At 45.4% G+C, this 24,569-nt stretch overlaps 1 protein-coding gene and 1 long non-coding RNA gene across 2 annotated transcripts in view; one reads left to right on the forward strand and one right to left on the reverse strand.

The window, feature by feature from the left end:
• The first annotated feature begins 6,159 nt into the window (after positions 1-6,159).
• Positions 6,160-24,569, forward strand: part of Gm52532 — a 35,434-nt gene continuing 17,024 nt past the window's right edge. The window contains exon 1 of the long non-coding RNA XR_003953949.1: positions 6,160-6,597. This is a non-coding gene — a long non-coding RNA (predicted gene, 52532). The remainder of the gene's footprint in view (positions 6,598-24,569) is intronic.
• The window catches only part of Acss1 (acyl-CoA synthetase short-chain family member 1), a 50,130-nt gene continuing 34,715 nt past the window's right edge, over positions 9,155-24,569 (reverse strand). Inside the window, exons 6-14 of the mRNA NM_080575.2 lie at positions 20,790-20,937; positions 19,538-19,675; positions 18,321-18,413; positions 17,257-17,369; positions 16,810-16,936; positions 16,034-16,161; positions 15,843-15,906; positions 12,558-12,676; positions 9,155-10,836 (exon numbers count right to left, since the gene is read on the reverse strand). Of these exons, the coding sequence (NP_542142.1) occupies positions 10,657-10,836; positions 12,558-12,676; positions 15,843-15,906; positions 16,034-16,161; positions 16,810-16,936; positions 17,257-17,369; positions 18,321-18,413; positions 19,538-19,675; positions 20,790-20,937 (1,110 nt within the window). The 3' untranslated portion in view covers positions 9,155-10,656. The remainder of the gene's footprint in view (positions 10,837-12,557; positions 12,677-15,842; positions 15,907-16,033; positions 16,162-16,809; positions 16,937-17,256; positions 17,370-18,320; positions 18,414-19,537; positions 19,676-20,789; positions 20,938-24,569) is intronic.

The raw sequence follows: 24,569 nt of genomic DNA on the forward strand, positions 1-24,569 counted from the left end.
AGGGAGTTACCTAAAGACAGGCCCAAGTAGAAAAGACTGCTAATAGCAAAACTTTAGGAATCATGAAGCAACCACCAGGTAGTGCTTCCACGGTATTACAGCGAGTCGGACATACTCCAGGAGGTGAAGTGAGCAGACTGCAGGCAAATCCCTCCTTTCTGGAACTAATGAGAGCCATGACTTCAATACATGTAAATTTTAATACAGTGGTGATTTTAAAGAGAGAAACTTGGTCTAGTGGAAGCATTTAGCCGGTGAAGGAATGTGGGGGTAGGATTGGAAGAGAAAGGGCGGACAGGAGAATTTCAGGCAGCAATAACCAAGTAGGGCATTGGGAAGGATCTCTAGGATATAGGTGCTGGATTTTGTACCTCACTTGGGATTTTACAGAAGCAAACATGCCATTATCTTTTCGGCACTAGATGGCGATAGAATGCCACCTCAATGTTCTTTTTCCTCTCGCTTGAGGGAAGTGGAGATTTCTTAACACAGTTCTGTAGGGATCTCAGGTTATATATAATCCAAGGCTTGGCAACATGGTACTTGATTCCATCATTGAAGACAGACATTATAAAGATAATATCGTGGGTAATTGTAACAACTGCTGTGTGGGTCTGGCGCCTACCTGGAGACCTGAATGGCTTCCCCTTCTGATTGCATGTCTCTGACTTTGTCATGTTACTCCTTGTTTCCTTGTGATACGTTTTTTTTTCTACCTCCACCTAAACCACTTTTATCATCCAGAATCCATCTCAAGAGTCATTGCTGAAAATCTCTCATTAACTCTCCAGAGTATCCCCGTCTGTGGGAGGCTCTGTGAACATTCCTGAGCTGTCACAAGTAGCCAGTTACATCCAGTGCCTGTTACATGGATTATGCGTATCCTATGCCCAGTGTGAAACACATGGGCCAAAACAACCCGGAACACACACACGAAGAATAAAAAAGAGTTGAATACACTGAACTTCCTACATAAAAGGAATTCACCAGACGACCTGTGAGCTCCTCAGTTATGGAAGACTGTTCATGAAATTCAGGGCTAAAGTTAGAAATGGTCTTGGAACGGATCGGTTAGAGTTTGTAAACTAGGAAAGTGTCTGGAAGAGCCAGTGGCCATATCTCTAAAACAAATAAGTCCACAGGGAATTGCTGGGAGATACACTCATGGCCTTATCTTGAAGCACATGAGTCTGAATAAGCTGGGGTTAGAATAGGCTGAGCTTCGATCATTTGTGTTATGCAATATGACTTAGGGGTTTTCTGTTTGCAAGTCACGGTAAAGTCCATTCTGCTTGTTGTATGTGGTCTTAGTGCTCTCTTGTCCCACATCACCCTCCAGCCCTGCAGCCAATCAGCATTACTGTCTCATTGTACCAACTGTTTGCACAAAGAGAAATGGGACTGCCATGCAAGGTTAGCTCAGGTTTCCCAACCTCAGCACTGATAACATTTGGGGCGAGATAATCCTTTGTTGTAGAGGTAAAGTGGCAGTTGTCATGAGTATAGGATATTTTGCACCACCCCTGGGGCCTTTACCCTTTAAATGTCAGTAGCACCCCACCTAGTTTAGTGCTAAAGTTAATCTGGAACACCAAAAATTTGTGAAAAATTTGGTCCTCAGCATGGGTGATACTGGAAGGTAATGGCATTTGTAAGGAGTTGGCCCTACTGGGACACTGGAGGCATGCCTTTGATGAGGGTATGGGAGTTAATCCCTTTTCTCTTTTACTTTTCCCATTTCTCCACATTGGAGTAGCAATTGCTCACCACATACCCCCACCATAATGTACCACCACAGACCCAAAGCAGCCAACTGATCATAGGTTAAAGCCTTTACAATCCTGAGTCACCGTAAACCTTCTATAAATTGATTGCCTCAGTATTTATTATAATGACAAGAGATTAGAAACAAATAATATTTTTTTAATATCTTGAAACATTGCCCAAATGTCCTGCAAGGGACAAAAGGGCCCTTGACTGGGAACCACTGGGTGAGACTACTACACATCCTGGGACTTACGATGCAGCTCACTTTCGCTGAAACGCTCGTCTACACAGACGACATTTATCACAACAAAAATGGGGCCATCCCAGCATGGAAAAAGAAGCACATGATATTATGCAGTCATCTCCCAATGTGGTAAATTAGACAAAATAGAAACAAACCTGAATTTAGTCTTAAGCTTTACCCTCTAATCCCATACTGATTCAATTCTTTATACAGATACTTCCCAAATGCCTGTCAGGTCCTAAGGGTTGTTACAAAACAAAGGTCCTCAGATGTGTCTATATTCATGGTTGTAAATGGGGAGGGAAGATAGAAAACATAGATGACTGTTATAAAGGAGTGGCACAAAGGACAGGCTAGGTATCCTGAGACCTTCAGGGAAAGCTGTGCTGACATAGGAGTAAACCAGCGGAGCATGTGCACCAACTCTGGATAAGTAAGATTCCAGATGAAGAGCTGGGAGGATAGAGAAGGGCAAGAGACAAAGTAGGAGGACTTGAGGGGTCCTGAGGTTGGTGACCAAGGGGTGATAAGCAAGGGTAGGCTTCAGGGTCCACTGATGAATGATGAACCATCTAAAGGGGACAGCAAATGACTAGAAAGTGGAAAGAAGGGCCCAGAGAGAGAACTAAATGGTTAAGCACATTTGCTCTTGTAGAGGGTCCTGGTTCAGTTTCCACCACCCACGTGGCAGTTTACAACTGTCTACAACTCCATTTCCAGGCGATCCAAAACCCTTGTCTAGCCTCTGTGGGCCCCAAGCACACATATGTGTATATACATACTTTCAGACAAAACATTTACATTAAGTGCATAAATAAGTAGTTTTTGAGTGGAATAGCAGTATTGAAAAAGACCATGTCATAGTAGGAGGCTCTGTTTTCAGGGCAGGTAGGGCAGAAGAGAGTAGGCTCAAGAATGTTGAAGAACCTATGCACAGTTGAGAGAAACAACTACAAGAGCCAGCTTAGGATGAGAGAAGGCTAGGCATGATGGTATCCTAATGTATTCCCAGCTACTCTGGATGCTGAGGCAGGAGAGTCACTGAAGCCCAGGAGTTTGAGCCCAGCTTGGACAACATAGCAAAGTCCATCTCAAACATAAATAGAAAAGGACAATTAGGAAGACTTTATTAGCTGCACAAAGGGAGACGCTATAAAACTGAGCCTAGAACAAGTAGGTTTCATGGGACTGGAAGAGGATATGAAGAAAAGAAGAAGAAGAAAACAAAGAAGGAGGAGGAGCAGGGGGGGGGAGGAAAAACTGCTGTTGCCTCCACTGCAACAAAGCTCTTCACCACTCACCAACAAACCTAACAGGACTGGCCATTGCTTTTTCCCCCAAGTTTCCCTGACAGTGCCTGAAGTTTGGCTCTTCTTTCACTGTGAAACATAAAAAATCTCAACTGTTGCTATTCTAGCCTGAAATAGTAAGGTGGCCACAGGCAATGGATCTTGCCATAAAATAAATGCAGAGGTGGGCGTCCTTTTTTAAAGGAGTGGATACCAACCTACTGCCTGCAGCAGCAGCTACTTGCCAGCTAAGGAAAATGGCCCCTGATGTCCAAGCCAGTCATTAGAGACATTTATGCTGCCCCTGAGAACATCCCATCTGACATACCAACAACCCTTTGCATGGCTTCAAATCTGGTGTTCCATGTGTTAAATTTCAAACCTGAAGGTTTGAAATACCAGAGGTTTCTATTCAACATATAAAGTTAACCTGGCCTCCAGGTTCTCCCAGCATCCCTTAGTCCCTACCTATTATACTGTATAGCTGTTATACCCTGCCCTCTACACTGAACTCTCCATCTCAGGGGCTGGGCTGCCCTTCCCCTAGAAACTTTTCCATATATAATTCAGACGTTTTGGTCACCTGCCCTTTTTTTGTATCTTTGGCTTCCTGACTGTGCACCTGATTCCCCTCTCCCTTCCACCCCCCCTCTCTCACATGGTTCAAGATCATGACAACACTAGACTCTCTCCAGCGATGCTCTCCTACACATCTATAATAAACTTCCTCCTCCACCATACCTGGGAGCAGTCATGTCCTTTCCTCTTTATTTCTATTTTTCATCCACCAAGGCCTTCCATTTCATTTGTCCCACAAGTCACTAACTACAGTTCCTGCCCAAATCCTTATTCCTGGACAGAACATCTTGTTTTACAGCATTCAGTAGGATTCTGTAGCCCTATGGGACAGGCAGTTAAAAACCCACAGAGCAGACAGGGTGCTACCAGTGTAGGCAGGGCAAGACTGGCTTCCTGAGTGATGAGTGTTCTGCCAAGTATACAGGAAAGGGACAAGCTGAAAATGGGCTGCTGAGGATAATTACTGTAATTGTCCCATTTATTCTTTCAGCCAGTCCAGCCTCAGCAGCCAGGGTCTTAGCACACTCAGTAGGTGATATCTACCAGTGGAATGGATATGTATGTTTGCTACCTGGCCAGGAAGTGAAACTTTCCAGCCCAATTGTTCTCTTAGCAATGACATTTTGTTTTTTGTTTTTTTTTTTTTACTGGCACCTCATTACTTGTGTTTAATTACACCCAGAAGCCAATTTGGTTTTGTGTTTTATGGTTTGTTTTCCACAGTGTCAGGAACCCAAGCTGTACCCCTACACTACATGCTAGGGCCCTGGAAACCATGTTCTGGTTTGGTCTGGCATGGCTTGGTTTGGCTTGGCTTGAAATAGAATCTCTCTGTGTAGCTTTGGCTATCCTGGAACTCACTATGTAGACCATGATGGTCTCAAACTCACAGAGATCTGCCTGTCATTGCCTCCTGAGTGCTAGGATTAAAAGTGTGTGCTGCTGTGCCTGGCTTAGAAACTACTTTTTAAAAGCAAGTTACCACCTGGGTTGTTGTTATTGGTGTTGTTGTTGTTATTGGTGGTGTTGTTTTTTTTTTTTATGATTACTGTCCTGGCTTTTATTTTATTACACCAATTGATTGAAATCTGTGAGATGGGAGTCTTTAACTCCCAGTGATAAAGTCCATGGTTTAGGCTAAGAAATGTCCATCTTTAGGAAAGAAAATGGTCCAAGGTGTGTTTGCTGTCTCAAACTGTCAGACATAGGAACAGAGAAAGAGAGCCGGAGGTTACTCAACTGGTGACATTTACCAAGAAAATCCCACTGCACAGCAGGAGAAGCTAGTGGTACTGGTTCTCTCAGTAGGGTTCCAGACTCCTCAGAGATCCATGATCTAGGAGGACAACTAACACCCATTCCCTTCCCTTTCCTACTTCTGGGCTTATTGAAAGGAGGATTCCTGTCTCCTCCACCAACTTCAGAAGACTGAAATCCTAATAGTATATTGTCAACACATAAATGGCTAAACCACCATTACCAGAGCACTGAAGAATCGTCAAGTAAAGTTGCACATGTCTGAGACAGGGGTGTGAGGGCCCTGGGTTTCAGAACAACCTGTGCTACATATCTCAAAGCATAAAAATAAAAACCTGAAAAATATTTATGTTTAGAAATATAGAAGATGCTCTTCGTCTGGTGTTCACGCCTATCTTCCAGTATTTTGGAAGCTGAGGCAGGATGAACAGGAAGTTGAGGTGAATGCTGAGCTACCTAGCAAGTTCCATAGCAGTCTGGGCTACACTGAAACCTGGTCTCACACCACCGCCCCCCCCCAAAAAAAAAGAAAAAGAGTCTCGCGCACGCGCACACAACACACACACACACACACACACACATTTAGTATAGCTGAATTAGTTACTTTTCTGTTGCTCTAATAAAATACCATGGCCAGAAACTATTTGGGGGGGAATAAAGTTTATTTGGGACTTAAAGTTCCAGAGGGGTAAGTCTACCATGTCGGGGAAGCATGGCAGCAAGCTGAATTGGCAGTAGGAGTGGGAAACTGAGAGAAACACATATTCAGCCTCAGACACACAGCTAACTGGGAATGGGGTCTGAGTTTAAGGCCAGCCTGGTCTACAAAGTGAGTGCCAGGACAGCCAGGGCTACACAGAGAAACCCTGTCTCGAAAAACAAACAAAAAAAAGGCTACACCACCTAAACCTCCCCCAAACAGTACTTCTAACTGGGGTCAAGTGTTCATACATAAGCTTACAAGGAGTATTCTCATTTAAACCACAAGCGCTTCTACTGACTGGAAGAAGCTGGAAGCCGGGGTCCTGTGGCAACTCCTCTGTAGAAGGGCAGATGAAGGTCATTAATACCAAACAAACACAGACAAGGAATCTTGGGTGCTAGAGGAAGATGCCCAGAAACCCAGAGCCTCTGTTGGTTATCTCCATGGTAACCAAGGGGCCCTGTTGCAGGCCCCCAGAATGTAAGCAGCCATCCAAGGGTATACGCAGCTTACCTGATAGCTTTCACAATGTCTTCGTTTTGTAGTCCTTATCTACTTAGAGGGAGGCAGCTTAGTCTCAGAACTCTGACAGCCCAGAAGCCATCTCCCCCACCCCAGTTTTTCAGTACGATATGAAGATGAAACATTGTCTAAGTTTGGATTGCTATAACAGAAAGCTGCAGACTGGGTGACTCAAAAGACAGTTTCTGATAGTCCTGGAGAACGAGAAAGTAAGACACTGGCAGATTCCACATTTGGTAAGCACCTACTTCCTGGCTTGCATGCTTCAGTTTCTCTGCTGTGTCCAGCAAAGGGAGAAAGCAGGTAGGTGCTTCCACACCTTTTTATAAAAGCACTATACCAGTCATGAAGGCAAGATGGCAAGGGAAATTATATAAATCAGAATAGAGGAAGCTGAAGCTCACTGAAAAAGTTCTTTTTTATTTATTTTTATTTACATTTCAAATGTTATTCCCCCCTTCTCAAGTTTCTCCTCCACAACCCCCCTACTCCAACCCCCGCCTCTATGGGGATGCTCCCTCACTGACCCACCCACTCCCTCCTCAGTGCCCTAGCATCCCCCTACACTGGGTCATCAAGCCTCCACAGGACCAAGGGCCTCCCCTTCCAGTGATGCTAACAAAGGTCATCCTCTGCTACATATATAGCTAGAACTATGAGCCCCTCATGTATACTCTGTGGTTGGTGGTTTAATCCATGGGAGCTTTGGGGGGTCTGGTTGGTTGATATTGTTGGTCTTCCTATGGGATTGCAAACCCCTTCAGCTCCTTCAGTCCTTGACTGGCAACGGTTTTGTTGTTGGTGTTTGTTTGTTTGTTCGTTTGTTTGTTTTAAATGGCACTTTAAGAGAGGCATCCTCTTGGCCTAGATCTCTAAGATGGCCTTTTATTCTGCATCAAGACTGCATCTCCTTGGTCCAGAAATGGAAGACAACCCTTCAATCTAGACATGGAAAACACTCAATTGGTCTCAACCTAAAAGATACTCCCCTTGGACTTTATCTAGGCTACTTTTCTTTCCAAAATAACCCATTCAGAGAGCACCTCAAAGTTCACAGTAAGATAACTTTAAAAATCAAGCTGTTTTCCAGCAGTGATGGCACACACCTTTGATCCCAGCACTTGGGAGACAGAAGCAGGCAGATCTCTGTGAGTTCAAGGCCAGCCTGGTCTATAGAGCTGGTTCCAGGAGGAATTTGTTCATGTAGCCAAGGCTACACAAAGAAACCCTGTCTCAAAAAAAAAGGTGTGTGTGTGTGTGTGTGTGTGTGTGTGTGTTGTGTCACCCAAAAACTTCCTCAAGCAGGACCAAATGTGTGATTAAGCCCAGGGTTCATGGATTCAAACTATTTTCAGGCACTCTACCTAGGTCATCTAGGAAGAATAGCATCTATAAAGGGTGTGAACCCTGCCACAGGGCCTCTCTTGTACACAGAATCTGGTAAGTCTCAGTTTCTGACATTGTTCCCTGCTGGGTATGGTGAGGGTAGTAACACAGTACAGAACATTAGCTCTCGGAAGATTCCAATACCTCTCTGAAATGAGGAATTGAAGAAACTGACGGACCTCTTTTTCATCAGGTCAGCTTCTGTGGATACACCTGGGATGGATGTTCCCCAGCATTTCCTGTGATTGCCCTTCATGGAAGCATGATAATCAAGGCATACGTGATAGCCATTTCACTGCCATACATTTTTGCCATTTGTTTGTCCACTTGTATATATGTGTATCTGTGTCATCTGTGAGTATGCAGTGCACAGACAGCACACAAGAGGTCAGATGGCAACCTGCAGCAGTCTTTTCTCTCCTTCCACTATATGGGCTATGGAGATTGAACTCAGGTCATTTTGCTTGGCAGTAAGCACCTTTACCTTCTTACCCATCTCTACCAGCAGCCTGTTCTTCTCTCTGCACTGTAGTACCAAAAACTGGGTTCTTTGTCCAAAATTTCAATGAAAACAAAAACCTAGACACAAGGGGAAGTCCCAAGAGAAATGGGCAGGTAGCTTTCTAATCCCTGGGTCCTTCTTCTTTTCTGGTCCTTATTTTCTTATCAAGCAAGAGGTAGATAATAATCCACTCCCATGGTATCTTTATGTGTTCCCTATTGTCCCTGACAGTATCAGATGGTCATACCTGAGCTTGTTACTGAAGATGGGCCCCGTGTGACTAGGAAATGAGCGTCATAACCTCACACCTGCAGCCAGAGTTAGCCACTTAACACGGTCAGGTGGTTTCCCTGCAGAAATGGCGGCTTTTCCAGAAGCAGTGCCATGATAGCTTGAATCACTAAGGTGCTTGCCTTGCAAGCATGAGACCTGAGTTCTAGCCTCAGAACCGAGGGGAAATAGGCAGGAGTGAATAGAATAGGCAGGTGTTCACTTGTAACCCCAGCACTAGGGAGATGGAGATAGAATCTACGGGGCTCACTGGCCAGCCAGACTAGCTACTTGGTGAGTCCCAGGCCTAGTGAGAGACCTTGTCTTAAAAAAGAAAAGGTAGATGGTGCTATGAGGTTATCTTCTGGCCTCAAAGCACACCACACACACACACACACACACACACACACACACACACGAATACACGGCACCAACATTTCTTGTGTGTGGACTATCTTTTGAGTTGGATGGACCCCTTTTCGTTTTCCCTTAGGATTATGTTGGCTAGGGTGGGAGTGGGGTGGGGGTAAAGGTCTGATTGAGTGCTAACCTAGCATTCAGGAGGCCCTAGATTCAATCCCCAACCAGGAAGAAACAAAATAGAATAACGTCAACCAAAAACATCCCCATAAGAAGACAGTGAACAAAATAAAGCTTTATTTGGATATTTCTATAAATCATTCCGAGAGCTTCTATCAGTAACCTAGAAACCTAGGCCATTTCAAAGGGCACAGTAACTATACTCAGCCACGTCCATCACATGGCTCTTCACTGCTGATTGTAACAAAGGACTATTAAGATTTGTTCATACTACAACCGCTCCGCCTCCTGGGAGCGTCAGCATGTTTACCCCATTACCCAAGACGTCAGGACAGACAGTAAGTGTGCAGTAGCTAAGATACCCTGAAACACCCATATAGCTAAGTTCTGTGGACCAGACAGAACAGGCTTCCTTTGCCCCCAGGGGCCCTGCTCACAGAGCTGCCTCCCCTTCAGCCCTCCCATGCTTAGCCACAATCTAGCTGCAAAATAAGCTTTTCATGACTTCACTATTTGCATCACTCACCAATGTCCAGAGAACTTAAGGCACATCAAAAGAGACCTTGCTCAGGAGCACCAAGTGTCATCGTCATTGGACCACAGTGAGTTCTTGCTGCCCCAACCACAAAAGAAAGGACAGGCAGAGTCTTCAGGATCTCAGTTCAGATGGGACCAGAGGCTTAGTAAAGACACCCGAGTTTTCACTGGCTACCATGAACAACCTCACACGTTTGAAGCAATATGATCTCCTACTATGAGGCACCTTGGGGAAAGAAACTCCTTCCAGATCACAGCTTAGAGAAACGAACCCAAATGATTTCACAAGTAAAGGAGAGGACATTCACTCCGTCTTCTTGGGAGTTAGAGGTGTGGTGTGCAGCTCAGAGGTAGAGCGCTTGCTTGCCTAGTGTGCAGGAGGCCCTGAGTGCAATTCCTACCATACAAAATGTAAGAATTGTCCAGTTTGTTCGATCATAAAATAAACCAAATGAACCAAATATGAAATAGACGCAGGAGTTGGACATGGTGACTTGGATTAGCAGGAGAGTTATGTGCCAGAGGCACAAACATGTCTGGTTTGGACTTTAAGCACATTGAATGGTAATAAAATTTTTAAAAAAAAGCGCATTCTGTTATCTTCATCCCTGGGGAGGTAAGAAGGGAGATTCTTCCCACGGTGTGTGTGTGTGTGTGTGTGTGTGTGTGTGTGTGTGTAACTAAATGTTCACATTATACTCAAATGTTCTGCTATTCTCCCCAAATAGAAAAAGTACAAAAAAAAAATAATTTGTGTTTTGTATCTAAACACATCTGGAGAAAGCATGACAGTTTTGGAGCTAAGACCTCTGGTCACCCTGTGCTGGCTTAGTGCCAATTATGACTTGATTCTGGAAACCAGATGTATGACAAAGGCCTTCCCCCAGCCTCCAGAAGCAGCCCTCTGAGCCCCAGGAGAAAGAAAAAGGGGCTTCAGCTTCAAATAGGGCAGTAGATGGGTCATGTGTTCGGAAGAAACAAGCCACTTTTGAAGTTGCTTCCCCTGAGGACGTCCAGGGGTCCTGTGCAGCCTTGTCTGAACAACACAGAGGCACACCTCTCAGTTGGTAGCAGCCCGCTGCTCTTCATACTTCTGGAAGGCACTCAAGATTTCTGTGATGACGCTGGGGTCCTCCAGGGTAGTGGTGTCCCCTAGATCCTGTCCCCTGCTGGTGATGATCTTCCTCAGTAGTCTCCTCATCACTTTCCCAGATCTGGTTTTGGGGAGACGCTTCACCACCTGGCAAAGATGAGTGGTGTTAGGGTCTGGGCAGCGCCCTCTGACACAGTGACTGGCCTGGGGTGAGAATTCTCCTGTGGAGGTTGACACTCCCACAGAGGACTACAACGCAACTTTGCCTGATATATGAACCAAGCAAGGTCTTAATCCCCCTGCAAACTGAGCCTGAAGCTGACATCAATCCAAAGGGCAGGATCTAACCTGTGGCCAAGCTTTGCTGATCCGCCTCCAGGTGTGACCACTGAGCCTGTTTGGTCTACCACAATGCTCGAGTGGTTTCCTCCTTAGCCCAAGCCTCGGGCTTAGTTGGGGAAAAGCCTCTGAGTAGAATGTTTGGAAGGTAGGGGTGTGTGTGTGTGTGTGTGTGTGTGTGTGTGTGTGTGTGTGTGTGTAGACGGTAATACTTGCTGGAGAATGTTTGGAAGGTAGGGGTGTGTGTGTGTGCGCGTGTGTGTGTAGACGGTAGTACTTGCTGGAGATTGAAGGGGTGTGTGTGTGTGTGTGTGTGTGTGTGTGTGTAGACGGTGTGTGTGTGTGTGTGTGTGTGTGTGTGTGTGTGTGTGTGTAGACGGTAATACTTGCTGGAGAATGTTTGGAAGGTAGGGGTGTGTGTGTGTGTGTGTGTGTGTGCGCGCGTGTGTGTGTAGACGGTAGTACTTGCTGGAGATTGAAGCCCTATCTGGAAATAGTTAATGTTACAAGTTCAACTGATAGGCCAGCATTGTGAGCACTATGAAGGGATGATGAACCCTTCTTGCCTCAAAGAATTCCAACCCAGAAATCATTGTGGAGAGGTATCAGCAAAGAAAGAAAGAAAAAAAAAAATCTGAAGAGACTCAAGGGTGGCCCAGGCCTTCCCACAGGAAATGACTCCTTTACAGGAAATAGGAAACATGTTCAGAAACCACATAAGACTGGAGAACTCCATGTCTCTCAAATCTTTAAAATCTGTAGTTTGACTGAGACATAGCTGAGTGGTGGAGTTCAAGTTCAGCATTCAGAAGTCTCTGGGCTCAACTCTGTTACGATTCGAATCTTAGATGTTCTCCAAAGACTATGTTAAAGGTCAACAGTCTGTGGTGCTGTTGGGGTATTGTGAAACTTTTAGGAGGTGGGAGTCTGGTGAGAGAAAGAAAGGTCATTCAAGGGGTGGTCTTTGAAGGATATATTCAATCCCTTCTCCACTACCATGATTTAAGCAGCTTTGTTTGCCACATGCTTCCCACCAAGATAAAAGGTGTTGCTACCGGACAAAATACAGCCCCTCCAACCAACCATAAACTGTAACCCTGAGCCAAAATAAAACCTTCCCATCATTTAAGTTAATTGCCTCAGGCATTTTGCCTCGGCGATAGAAAGCAAACACATACCTAACATCACAAAAAGAAAAAACTAAATAGAATTTATGTTTTCTTTACCGTTCAGTCCCGTACCAGTAGCCATCGTTCGAGTGCTACAGTACAAGAGTGTCGTCTAGCCTTGCCTTGTGTCTAGCCTTGCCTAGGGCTGTGTCCTAAACAAGTGTCTGCTGTAAACTCCAAATGCTTGGACCTTCCCTGTCTCACGAAAACCACTCAGCGAAACCCAAACCACTAATGACTGTTTTGATGTTGGGATAAAAGGAACCCCTTGCTTGTAAAAGTTGAACATTGCTTGACATTTGTGGAAAGCAGAGATTTAAAGAGAGTGATGCTATTCCCCCTAAGGTGGACTTGACTCACCAGGATCTGGTCAGGCACAGCATACTTGGCGATCTTGGTGGCCACCGACAATTTGAGTTCATTCACTACCATGTTCTCATCACTGATGTTATCTTTCAGCACAATGAAGGCAAATGCAGCTGGAAAGAGAGCAAAGACTGGGGAGTGCTAGGTCCTGAGTCTGTCTTGAATTCCCTCTTACAAGCTGCTGTAAACCCAGAGGGTTTCTAAATCCTGAGATGGTTTCATAGTAGCAACTGGTTTCAGCTACTGCAACCCTGAAGGAGCATGTCCAAGGCACAGGAAGTGAAAACAACTCCAACAGCGGCTCTGACAGTGTCCCCCATGGGTGGTGATGCTTGGTTGAAAGCATGACACAGCCACAGTGCTGATGGCTGTGTGTGACCTGGGACAAGTGACTTAACGTTCTGTTCCCTCAGCTGTGAAAGAATGCATGACATGGGGCTGCCTGGAAATAGACACAAGATTGTGTATCAGCATACTGGTGAGCACATAGCTGTTTTTACTTCAAAATTTTGTCCCCTGAGGCTGGGGAGATGGCTTAATCAGTAAAGAACGGGCCACATAAGGATAATAACTTGAATTCAGATCCCTAGCACTTGGGTAAAGAAGCAAGCATGCATGGTGGTACATGCCTATAATCCTAGCACTGGGGAGGTAGAAATAGGAGGATCCTTGGAGCTTGCTGGCTAGCCATCCTAGCCAATCAGTGAGCTCCAGGTTCAGTGAGAGACCACGTATTAAAAAATTCAGTGGAGCAGGTGTCCTTATTACATGTTGGAGCATCTTCTGGGTATATGCCCAGGAGTCGTATAGCTGGGTCCTCAGGTAGTACTACGTCCAATTTTTTGAGGAACCACCAGCAATGTGCCTGATATTTTGCCTAAGAACTTCATGAACTAAGAACTTCATGAACTAAGAACTTCATGAACTAAGAACTTCATGATAATAGTGGAGTAGTACTCCATTGTGTAAATGTACCACAGTTTCTGTATCCATTCCTCTGTTGAAGGACATCTGGGTTCTTTCTAGCTTCTGGATATAATAAATAAGGCTGCTATGAACATAGTGGAGCTTGAGATTCCACCTCACACCAGTCAGAATGGCTAAGATAAAAAACTCAGGACAGCAGATTCTGGAGAGGATGTGGAGAAAGAGGAACACTCCTCCATTGCTGGTGGGATTGCAAGCTGGTACAACCACAGCAGCTGAGGGGACTGTGAAGACAGACCTGGATTGCTGATTCCTGAGGCAGGGATGAAGGGCTGTGGAAGAGCAGGTTAAGAGCCAGAGCACTAGAATCTAGCCAAAGCTTCAGGTCCTCGACAAACTAGACCCACGAGTGCTTGGAGGAAGTGAGGACAAACTCCAAATGTGTTCAAGCAGCTTGACACTAAGAACTGTGAATAGGTTATTCATGAAGTACAAATCTGTTCGAAACCAGTAGCATCACACTATATGTAAATTTCCCTCCCAGCCCTGCAGGCACTGAAGGGCTGGCAATACCTGATGCTGAAAGCTGATGCTGGAGTACAGAGGCCAGAGGACTCAGAGAGAATGCTAAGCATCAGACACCACACTGGGAGTGCCCTTGAAGAACCCACATGCAGGCAGAACAGCTGAGACAGAGCACAACCCAACACATAGCCTATCCCATCTAAAGCTATCCAGCTGCAATGCAGCTTCCTTGACCTTGTTCCTATTTTCTAGGGTTCACCCAAGGGCTGATAGACCCCCAAGGACAAGGCAGAAGGTGGCTGGGGTCACAGGCCACTTTCAGCACTTTTTGCCCTCTCGGGTTCAGTCAGGACTGAAGTATTGGCACTGTCTTGGGACTTGGGAACATTGAACCTTCACAGCTTCCAAATGGTGGGAGTCTACCAGGGCACTGAAGATCCTTGAACTATGGAGATATCAAATGCAGGGACCCCAGAAGTGGGTCCAGATCCCTATGCAAATGAGGTACCTTCACAGTTACCCATGAGGAACTGTTCCCACTGTTACCCCACTCCCTTCTTGATGATATCTAGACATTGCCTCGGCTGGAAGGTGTCCCAAACAGCTCTCCCACATGCCTTTGTTCCAATAGCAAAGCCACAGGCACCTCAGTTCTATGGTTTCTAAGGATGTTGTTTTTGAAGCACTTGATTGATTTTTAAATTTTGCAACAAGTCAGTTCAAAGAAAGTATCTAATGGGACTGGAGCGACGGCTTAGCAGTTAAGAACACTGGCTACTCTTCCAGAAGACAGAAGTCCCATTCTCAGAATTTACACGTCAGCTAATAACCATCCATAAATCCAGTTCCAGGAGATCCAATACCCCATCTCTCTACCTCTGCAAGTACCACACACGTGATGCACAGATATACATGCAGGCAAAACATCCATAGACATTAAATAAAGATATCAAAGAGAAAGAAAGGCAGTATCTAAGGTACTGTGGTGGAGCTCGGTAGTAGACTGCATGCTTAGCATGTTTGAGGGCTTGGTTTCTAGCTGGGACATGAAAAAGGTTAAATGTTTGGTTAAGCATGCGTGTTACAACAGCACATAAGTGTAGACAAGAGTCGGGTGACACTTGGAGCACACTGTAACACAGAATGTCCCTAAGAGGAGAGAGAACACTCAATCCCAGGCCACTTCACAGGGCATACAAGGTCATTTTGTGTAGAAATGACCTCATAGGTGCTTAGAATATGGCCATGTCACACCAGGCCACAGAGTCTGCCATTGCAACACTCAAGTGTCCTTTCTAGACACAGCCACTTGGGAATCAGCTGGCTCTGGGGAAATTTTCTTTTAAATATATCATTGATTTAAGAACATTCTGGTAATTTACTCTGCCCTCCCTTCCCATGTCAATTATGCTATGGGATGTCAAGTTTCCCCAGCATCTCAGGGAAGCACACGGACTGCTCTAGGGCATAGCCTAGTGCACAGGTATAGCAGCTACAGAGCTGGCACGAGTGCTGAAACCAAGCGGGTGGGTGGGCAGGAGGATATGTATGTGGCTTAGAAAGTGCCCCAGTTAGAGATACTGGAAACAGAGGAGACTTCTCAGGCTCAGCTAGGGTCCAAATATATCATGGTTTCTTATGGCTGAATGTCCTTAAAGGTCAGTAAATCTGGGCATTTTGTATCTTAGACTATTACCTTGATCAGTGTCCTCATCAGGAAGGTAACAGTATAGCCCATAAGGCCCTGTGACTGTATTCTGTTGTCTTTTTATTGGGGCACCCTGCTGCACATGATCCTCCACTATAGAAAGAAGGGGGGACACTCACCTTCTCCTTTGATATCATGAGGGTACCCAATGACAGCAGTCTCTGGAACAGCGGGATGGTCAGCCTGTGCAGAACAGAGGGCAAAAGGCCCTGAGATGACTTGGGGTTTACATTCCCATCCCGACTCTGAGATCAACAGATGCATCATGAGAATACCAGGCAAAGTAAAAGGCAGGCTGGGCTTAGCTTACCATTGCATCCTCAATCTCTGCAGTCCCCAGGCGATGACCACTGATATTGATGACATCATCCATGCGCCCCGTGATCTGGTAATAGCCACCCTCTGTCCGGTGAGCTCCGTCTCCAGTGAAGTAATAACCTACACAGTAGTGAGGCATCCAAGGCCAGGGGCTCTGAGTCAGGCCCGGCACAGTCCAAGTTCCTAACCTGTTATCTCCCTCCAACAACCAACAAATAAACATCTCTCTCAGTGGTCTAATGAGAGGGCAAGTGGCACGGAGTCTACGTCATATGAATGATGTCAAGAATGTTAATGTCCAGAAAACAGAAAACAGCAGGGATGCTCATAAAGATGAATGGCAGCTGTAACCTTGAGACTGAAAGTTGCTACCTCCAGCAAGGCAGAGACCTCGGCAGCCACACAAACTTCCAACCCAGGACCCAAAAGAAACGTTGAGAAGAATGGGAATGTAAACTATGGAACACCCAGCCTCTGTGACAGCTTCCCAATCATGTCTTATCACTCATTTCTTCCCCATTATCTTCTATGATGTCCATCCCAGGCCAGAGCCATGGATATACTCATGTTCATCCTGGCCCTTACACAGGGTCCGCATGCCCACCCGATCTCCCAACCAAGATAAAGAAGGCCTGAGAAGTAAAGGGAGGGTCCAGAGACAGACTCACTTTCACAGAGCTGCCATGAATTTAACCAGATCCCCTATCTATAGAAACAAGACTCCAGGAATCCCTGGAGAAGACACTGGGATCTACCCTAGCTGCTCACCTGGGTACGCTCTGAAGTAGGCATCTACGAACCTCTGGTGGTCACCATAGATGGTCCTTGCCATGCCTGGCCAAGCTTGGGAAATACACAAGGCCCCAGAGACATCTCCACCCTCCAAAACATTGCCCTACAGATGGAGAGAGACATTCATGAGAGACCTGGCCAGCCCTGGGAGAAAGTCAAAGAATTGACTATCGGCTTGACCCGACACAGGAAATATGAAGCACTGGATAGAACTGTCCAGAGCTTTCCTCCTGACAAAGTTTGATGAGAGCCCTGGTTTGCAGCAGTCATTAGCAGTGTTGTTTAAGAAAGGGCTGGGGGGCATGTGTGAGGACCTGGCCTTTACTCCAGGGACTAGACCCTGCACCTTAGCAAAGGACAGAAACCAGGGGGTAGAAGGCTTGCCAGATGAGTAGCAATGCCTTATGTGCAAAACCCTCACACCTTCTCATCCATGAGTACAGGAACGATGCCAAAAAACGGCCTCATGGCCATGCCCGGGAGGATCTCTGCCCCATCTTCCGAGGGCCGTGGTGCAATGCAGATGCCTCCAGTTTCTGCAGGAAGGATGAAGAAACACCAATTGACCTGGGAGCCAGGGACAGATATAATCCACTATGTTCTCATCTAGGCTTGGTCTGTAGTCTCCTCCTCTCGGGTACTACCCTCTGTCCAATAGGCCCTCACTGGGTCAGGCCTATGTTTGAAATAGGGAAGGGTGAAAAGCCACCTACTTGCACAGGAAGATGGAAGAAATAAACTGCTGGAAGCTAAGACCAATGAATGGTGAAACCTGTGTGGTCACTTCTCTGGCACCTGAATCAGTCAGCACGCATGGTCGTGTTTCATGAGGCGCATTGTGAAAAATTCTCTGCCCCATGCCTTCCAAAACAGACCAGAGATGTTATAGGAACCTGTCTCATGCTGGCCACTTGCAACATAAGGCTTTTGACAGCTCTGTTACTGTATAGTGGTGACCTCTTTCCATGAACATCCCAAGGAGTCAGATATATACATATAAAAGGAAAATTCCACAGAGGGGAAAAAACCACTTCTTTCTCAGAAAGTGTGTGTGTTCAGAAAACAGTGGTGCTGAGGCAGAAAGCTATTGAGTATGGATGAGGTCCAGCACTGCACCAAAATTAAAAAGAAAGGAAGCAAGCAAGGAAAGGGCCTCTGCCTGTAAAGGAGAATGGGCCCTGGGGACTCGTTAGGCCACTGGCCCTAGTTTGTCACCTCATTTCCTTCTCACTCTGGAGCTCACACAGAGGCTGTAAGATACACATGAAACCGAGGCTCAGGAGGGCATTGCATGTCCCAGACAGCAGACAGGCTGTACCTCTGAACCTTCTCCTGTGCAACTGAATGCTGAAGGGACATGGGCCTCGTGATGGGCACCATCACAGTCACTTTTGAGAGCACGAACCATGGTGCTAGGTATGCATGAGCCCACTCCAGTCCCAGGTTAGTCCTCAGGCCTGGAACAACTCTCCCTCAGGGACACTCACCCGTTTGCCACCAAGTGTCCACCAGTGTACATCTGCCATCACCCACGACTTTGTGGAGCCACTCCCAGGCTTCGTGGTTGATAGGCTCTCCCACTGAAACCACACAAAAGCAAGAAGGAAGTTAACAGGCTTCAAAATAACCTCAAACACAAAGGAATACGTTTTTAGGGAGGAAGAGCTCAGTGACCTTCCTGATGGCTACACCAAGGGACCTGGAAAGGTCTGTGTTCCCATGACCATAGCCATCAAAGTAATGCACATCATGATGACTACATGCACTCTGAGAGCTCAAAAGGTTTGAAACTTATGGGCAAACAGGATGCTACCCATAGTACAGGACTGAAAGCTGGCACCAAGTTTCTGAGGAGCAAGTATGGTGCATCTGCTGTAATTAAGAGAGCATACATGGGGCTGGAGAGATGGCTCAGGGGTTAAGAGCACTGGCTGCTCTTCCAGAGGTCCTGGGTTCAATTCCCAGCAACCACATGGTGGCTCACAACCATCTACAGGGGGATCTGATGCCCTCTTCTTCAGGCAGGCAGATGTTTTTGAAGCAGAGCATTCATAAATTAAATAAATAAATATTTTTTTAAAAAAGAGAGAAAGTATACCTTTCATACAACTCTTTTGGACAATTAGCAAGGGTAGAATCTAGTAAAACTAAAGATGTGTTTACCCTACTACCTGAAATTTTGACTTCTGACATTTATTCCATAGAACTCAGAATAGACACCTGACAAGGAATAGACATGTACATAGATGGACCCATGTCAGGCTTGCTCATCACTGCCAGAAAGAGACTGCCTTTAAGGGCAGGAGTCACAGCAAGAGGTTGCCGGAGAGAGCCTTCCATATCCTATTCTGCTTTCTAGCCTATATTCTTCTATAGGTGATCTAGGTCATGGTCACCTGTGTTGTGTATGAGAAAAAGCCTCTATCAACCTGGCTCCTTGGCATCTGTACGCTTGACTGGCTCTTAAGCTCTAAAATGAGATGCTCTGCCCTAGCATTCCATGGCCTGACTTCGTGCAGTGTCTGTCAGGAAAGCTCCCAAGGCTAGCACACAACCTTCGATCATCAGTTTAGAGCAATTATTGCTGAAACAGTGAAGTGCCCCCACCCCACCCCACCCCTGCCCTGTTTAGTATAACTACCCAGTTTAGCATTACCGAGCAAAGCCCCAGGCCCATGCTAAAGGCACACAGCACTGTGCTTACCTGACCCCAGTGTGCGCAGGGAAGAGCGGTCATACTTTTTCACCCAGGCATCCCCATACTTCAGCAGCAGCCGGACAGCTGTCGGGGCACCATAGAACTGGTTGATCTTTAGCCTCTGCACTGTCTCCCAGTAACGACCTACAAAAGAGTCACAGTCAGCCAGGTAGTCCACCAAGCATGACCTATTTTACACATGCAAGCCAAGCTCAGAGTTTTGAGGCCTGCATCTATGCATGTGATCATAGAAAGGGAGCCCATACCATCCTTGAAGAAAGGGGTCCCAGAGAACTCCCTAACTACAAGGTGGCATACAAAAGCTTCTACACCCAACCTCAGATAACAGCATCACGTGAGGTGTTCCACGTGAGCTAGTCGGGATCAGCTTCAGACGTTTCTGCTGCAAGTTTTTTTAAAAAAAAAAGTGACATGAAACTTTGGTCCCTAAATTATTAAATGGTCCCTAAAGTAATGACTCATCTTCCTTTGAAAACAGCATAGCTGCTGGTATAATACTCACACCTAATACTCAGAAACTCCATAGATCACACTGTTCCATGAAGCCGTTCTTAAGCAATGATCCTCTGTCCCTGCTATCACCCCTTTAAGCTTCCTTGAATGTGGCTGAGGGGGGACCAAGAGGCTTAGCAAAGAAAAGGTTCACACCCCAGCACTGTGGCATGTTATAACAAGAGCCAGCAACAATTCGACTACATTAAAGTAAATATTTGGGAAAACTGTATTACGTGAGAGAAACACAGAAAGACAGCAGGAGGTGGTCATGTCCTCAAAGATGCAACTTAACAAGGGTGGCTTCAAGCCATGTATGGTTCTGAAGCTTGGGCGGTGGCACTGAGGAGAGTGGGAAAGATGGATGGATGGCCCAGGCTTTGAGGAAAGACCACATGTAGACAATGGGAGTGGCTCTAAAAATGAAATGGGGAACTCTGAAGAAATGACTCTCCGCAGGCAGCTTACAATACAGGAACAAGAAACATGAAATGGGCAGTTTTGAGATGAGATTGCTCCTGGTCGAACTCCCTCTGATCTTTCTGCACGTAGCTTTAGGCTCCAGTTCATCTAGCAAGGCACAGAGCCTAGCATATCCAGGGTCTACCTGGCTTCTGGTCAATGGGACACAAGAACTGTCCCCTTGCCAGATGCAAGCCTCCAGGCTTCTGTGACTCTTTCCTCCAACCTTGAGATCCCTCCCCTACTACCTCAAACCAGTCTCACCAGAATTCTTGGTCCTCACCAGCATCAGGGTAAACTGGGGTGCTCTCAAAAAGGACTGTGGTAGCTCCATTGCAGAGGGGTCCATACACCACATAGCTGTGTCCTGTGATCCAACCGATGTCAGCCACACAGCCAAAGACATCACCTGGCTGGTAGTCAAACACGAGCTACAGACACAGGAGAGGACCCTCAAGAGCTTGTCTTCCCGGAGTCACTCTTTTCCTACCCACACTAAGACACAGACATGTGCACAGCAGTAACTGTGACAGCCACCCCAGCTGTCAGGAGTAAGGTGAGTGATGGCTGCAGAGGTTTTCCACAGAGCCCAGCAGAAGACAGAACCCCAAACACAGACAGTGACCGTGACCACGTGGCCATTACAAGTACCAAACTGTGCATGGTACATGAGCCCAGGGAATGATTGCAAGCCAAATAATGCTGAGTTACAGAAGTTTGCTCTGGAGGTCATGTGTGATCTAAAGACAGTCCATGTCCTGAACCATGTATGCACTGATGTATGCCATTTAATCTCAGTATACAATTAAGGTGTGGCAACTTGAAGTGGATATGTGCCTTGGAATTAGAACATAGTCTTGTCATGCAAGAAGCCCTAAATTTAATCTGTAGCATCAAGATTAAGAAAAAAAGGTCTGGCATATTTCTGAACTACCTTATACCACAAGGTTTTTTTGTTTTTGTTTTTTTAACATTCTAAAAACTCGAACATTCTAGAAATCAAATGCAAGTACCTACTGAGCACCATCAGCTTCTGTAAGCATGCAAGGGACACTTGCTTCCCCTTGCTGAAGGGACATCTTGGGATCCTGTTGACCATTTGAGGAAAACAAAGCTCAGGGACGCAGTGACACATGACCAACTGACAAAGACAAACTCTAAGGAAATGAAAGGGACCAAAGGGAACCCGCAGAGTAAAGAAGGCACCCAGATACTGTGATGAGCAAAAATACCTATGCCTAGGATATGCTTTGGTATGAACCTCGAAAGAAACATGGGACAGTCACATATCACATTATGAAAGATGGGATTGTAGAAAGGGCTTCTGCAAGGCCAGTAAACATTCCGCTTCTTTAGCAAAGGGGAATCGTTTTATAGTAATTCATTGATACACAGATTGGAATTTGGTAGGATTTGTAGATTTTTTAAAAAGAGGTTGGCTGGATATGGTGGCATATACCTTTAAATATTTTCATGTGAAAGGCAGAGGCAGGCAAGCTTCTGTGTGTTTGAGGTCTCTCTGATCTACATAGCAAATACCAGGCCAGTCAAGACTACTACATAGATAGGAAGACCCTGCCTCAAATATATATATATAAATGTATATATATATACACATACATATATGTATATGTCATTTCAAATAAATGTAACTATGACAAATAAATAAATAAATAAATAAATAAATATGAGATGGCAGCTTCCATTATAGGGACAGGAAGCATGAAATGGTGGGCAGTTTAAATATAAATATAAATATAAAATATAAATATTTAAACCTTTCCCGGTTTCCCCTCTGCAAACTTCCTATCCCATCCCCCCTTACCCTGCTTCTATGAGGGTGCTCCCCCACCCACCCACCCATCCACTCCTGCCTCACTGCCCCAGCATTCCTCTACACTGGGGCATTAAGCCTTCACAGGACCAAGGGCCTCCCCTCCCATTGATGCCAGATAAGGCCCCTTTAGGATGCTCTCATCTTAAAACCCCTAAGCACTCAAGAGCAAAACAATTGTGTATGTAATTCAGATCCAAATTGTCTGCCCTGGGACTGAAGATTTCTTTCCCCATATTTCCATACAGGAAATTCTGGGCTTGTGTGCTGTCATTCTCCAAAAGTCTCAAGAGCCAGGAAGGTCTACGACTCTGTTGCATAGCCCACTGTGGCTCACACCTCCATCACCCTTCACAGCCAACAATCTTCTTTCCTAACAGTCTCAACAACATCAGCATGCACCCATGTGCATGGGAACACCCATAAACACATGATCACATGCCTGTGGGGAAATATGCTCATTTGTATATATCCACATGCATCTATACACATATAAACATTCCCCCAAGTGAACACATACATGCATATCAAAACATGTACACTTGAACCAAGGACCCTGGCACAAACTGTCATCTGAGCACAGGGAAGCCCCAGTATGGACATCTCTAACATCTTCCACTGAGGACACAGAGACACGGCAGCCTCAGCGTTGGCACAAACTAAACCAGCCAGGTCCCAGCAGAGCTGGGCACACCTAGATGGGAACAAGAGTTTCACTCCAACAGACACAGAGAGTGTGCTATGGAGCTGCATGGGCTCTTGGGAACACCCCAGGCCTCCTTATACTCAAGGCCTGAGTGTGACACCTAGCATAGAAAAAGTTTCCAACACTAAATGAGCAGAAAGACATACATCTGTCATGCTGTTCCTACTTGTGTTTAATCTTAGCCACAGAAGTCTCTACTCCCAATGCTCTAAAAACAAAACAAAACAAAACAAAACAAACAAAAAAAAAACTCTTAAGTATTGAAAAAGATGCTTCTTGCATCTCTGTACCTTGTGGTAGTTTGAATAAGAATGGCTCCCATGGGCCCATGTGTTTGAATGTGCAGTTATAAGGAAGTGGTGTTATTTGAGAAGGATTAAGCGGTGTGGCTCAGGGGCTGGAGAGATGGCTTGGCGGTTAAGAGTGCTGACTGCTCTTCTGAAGGTTGTGAGTTCAAATCCCAGCAACCACATGATGGCTCACAACCATCCGTAATGAGATCTGATGTCCTCTTCTGGGGTGTCTGAGGACAGCCACAGTGTACTTACATAATAAATAAATAAATCTTTAAATTAAAAAAAAAAGAGGTGTGGCCTCATTGGAGTTGGCACGGCCCTGTGTCACTGAGTGTGAGCTTGGGGATTTCAAAAAGCCCATATCAGACCCAGCATGCAGTCTCTGTCTCTGGTCTCTGTCTTTTCTCTCCTTTCTTTCTTTCTTTCTTTCTTTCTTTCTTTCTTTCTTTCTTTCTTTCGTTCGTTCTTTCTTTCTTTCTTTCTTTCTTTCTCTCTCTCTCTCTCTCTCTCTCTCTTTCTTTCTTTCTTTCTTTCTTTCTTTTTTCCCTGTTGGAGTATATTTTTTTCTCTTTTTTTTGTTCTTTTTTTTGTCTTTTTTTTATTATGTATTTTCCTCAATTACATTTCCAATGCTATCCCAAAAGTCCCCCACACCCTCCCCCCTACTCTCTTTCTTTCTTTCTTTCTTTCTTTCTTTCTTTCTTTCCTTCTTTCCTTCTTTGTTTCTTTCTTTCTTTCCTTCTTTCTTTCTTTCTTTCTTTCTTTCTTTCTTTCTTTCTTCCTCTCTCTCTCTCTCTCTCTCTCTCTCTCTCTCTCTCTCTCTCCCTTCCTCCCTCCATCCCTCCCTCTCTTTGGATCAAGATATAAAGCTCTTAGCTACTTCTCCAGTGATATGCATGCTCTGTTGCCATGCTCCCTGCTATGATGATAATGAACTAAGCCTTTGAAACTGTGAGCACCCAATTAAGCACTTTTATACACACATATTTACACATGTATATATGTATATATGTATATATGTATACATGTATATATGAGTTACCTTTGTTGTGGTGTCTCTTCACAGTTACTGAACTGTGTCTAAGACAGAAGTTGGTACCAGGGACTGGGATACTGCTATGACAGGTCTGACCATGCTGTTTGTTGGAGGAATATTGAAGACTCTGGGACTTTGGACTAGAAAAGCAGTTGAACACTTTAAGCAGACTTTAACTAGACATTCTAGTA

Source organism: Mus musculus, chromosome 2, assembly GCF_000001635.26.
Source record: "Mus musculus strain C57BL/6J chromosome 2, GRCm38.p6 C57BL/6J".
Taxonomy (NCBI): Eukaryota; Metazoa; Chordata; class Mammalia; order Rodentia; family Muridae; genus Mus; species Mus musculus.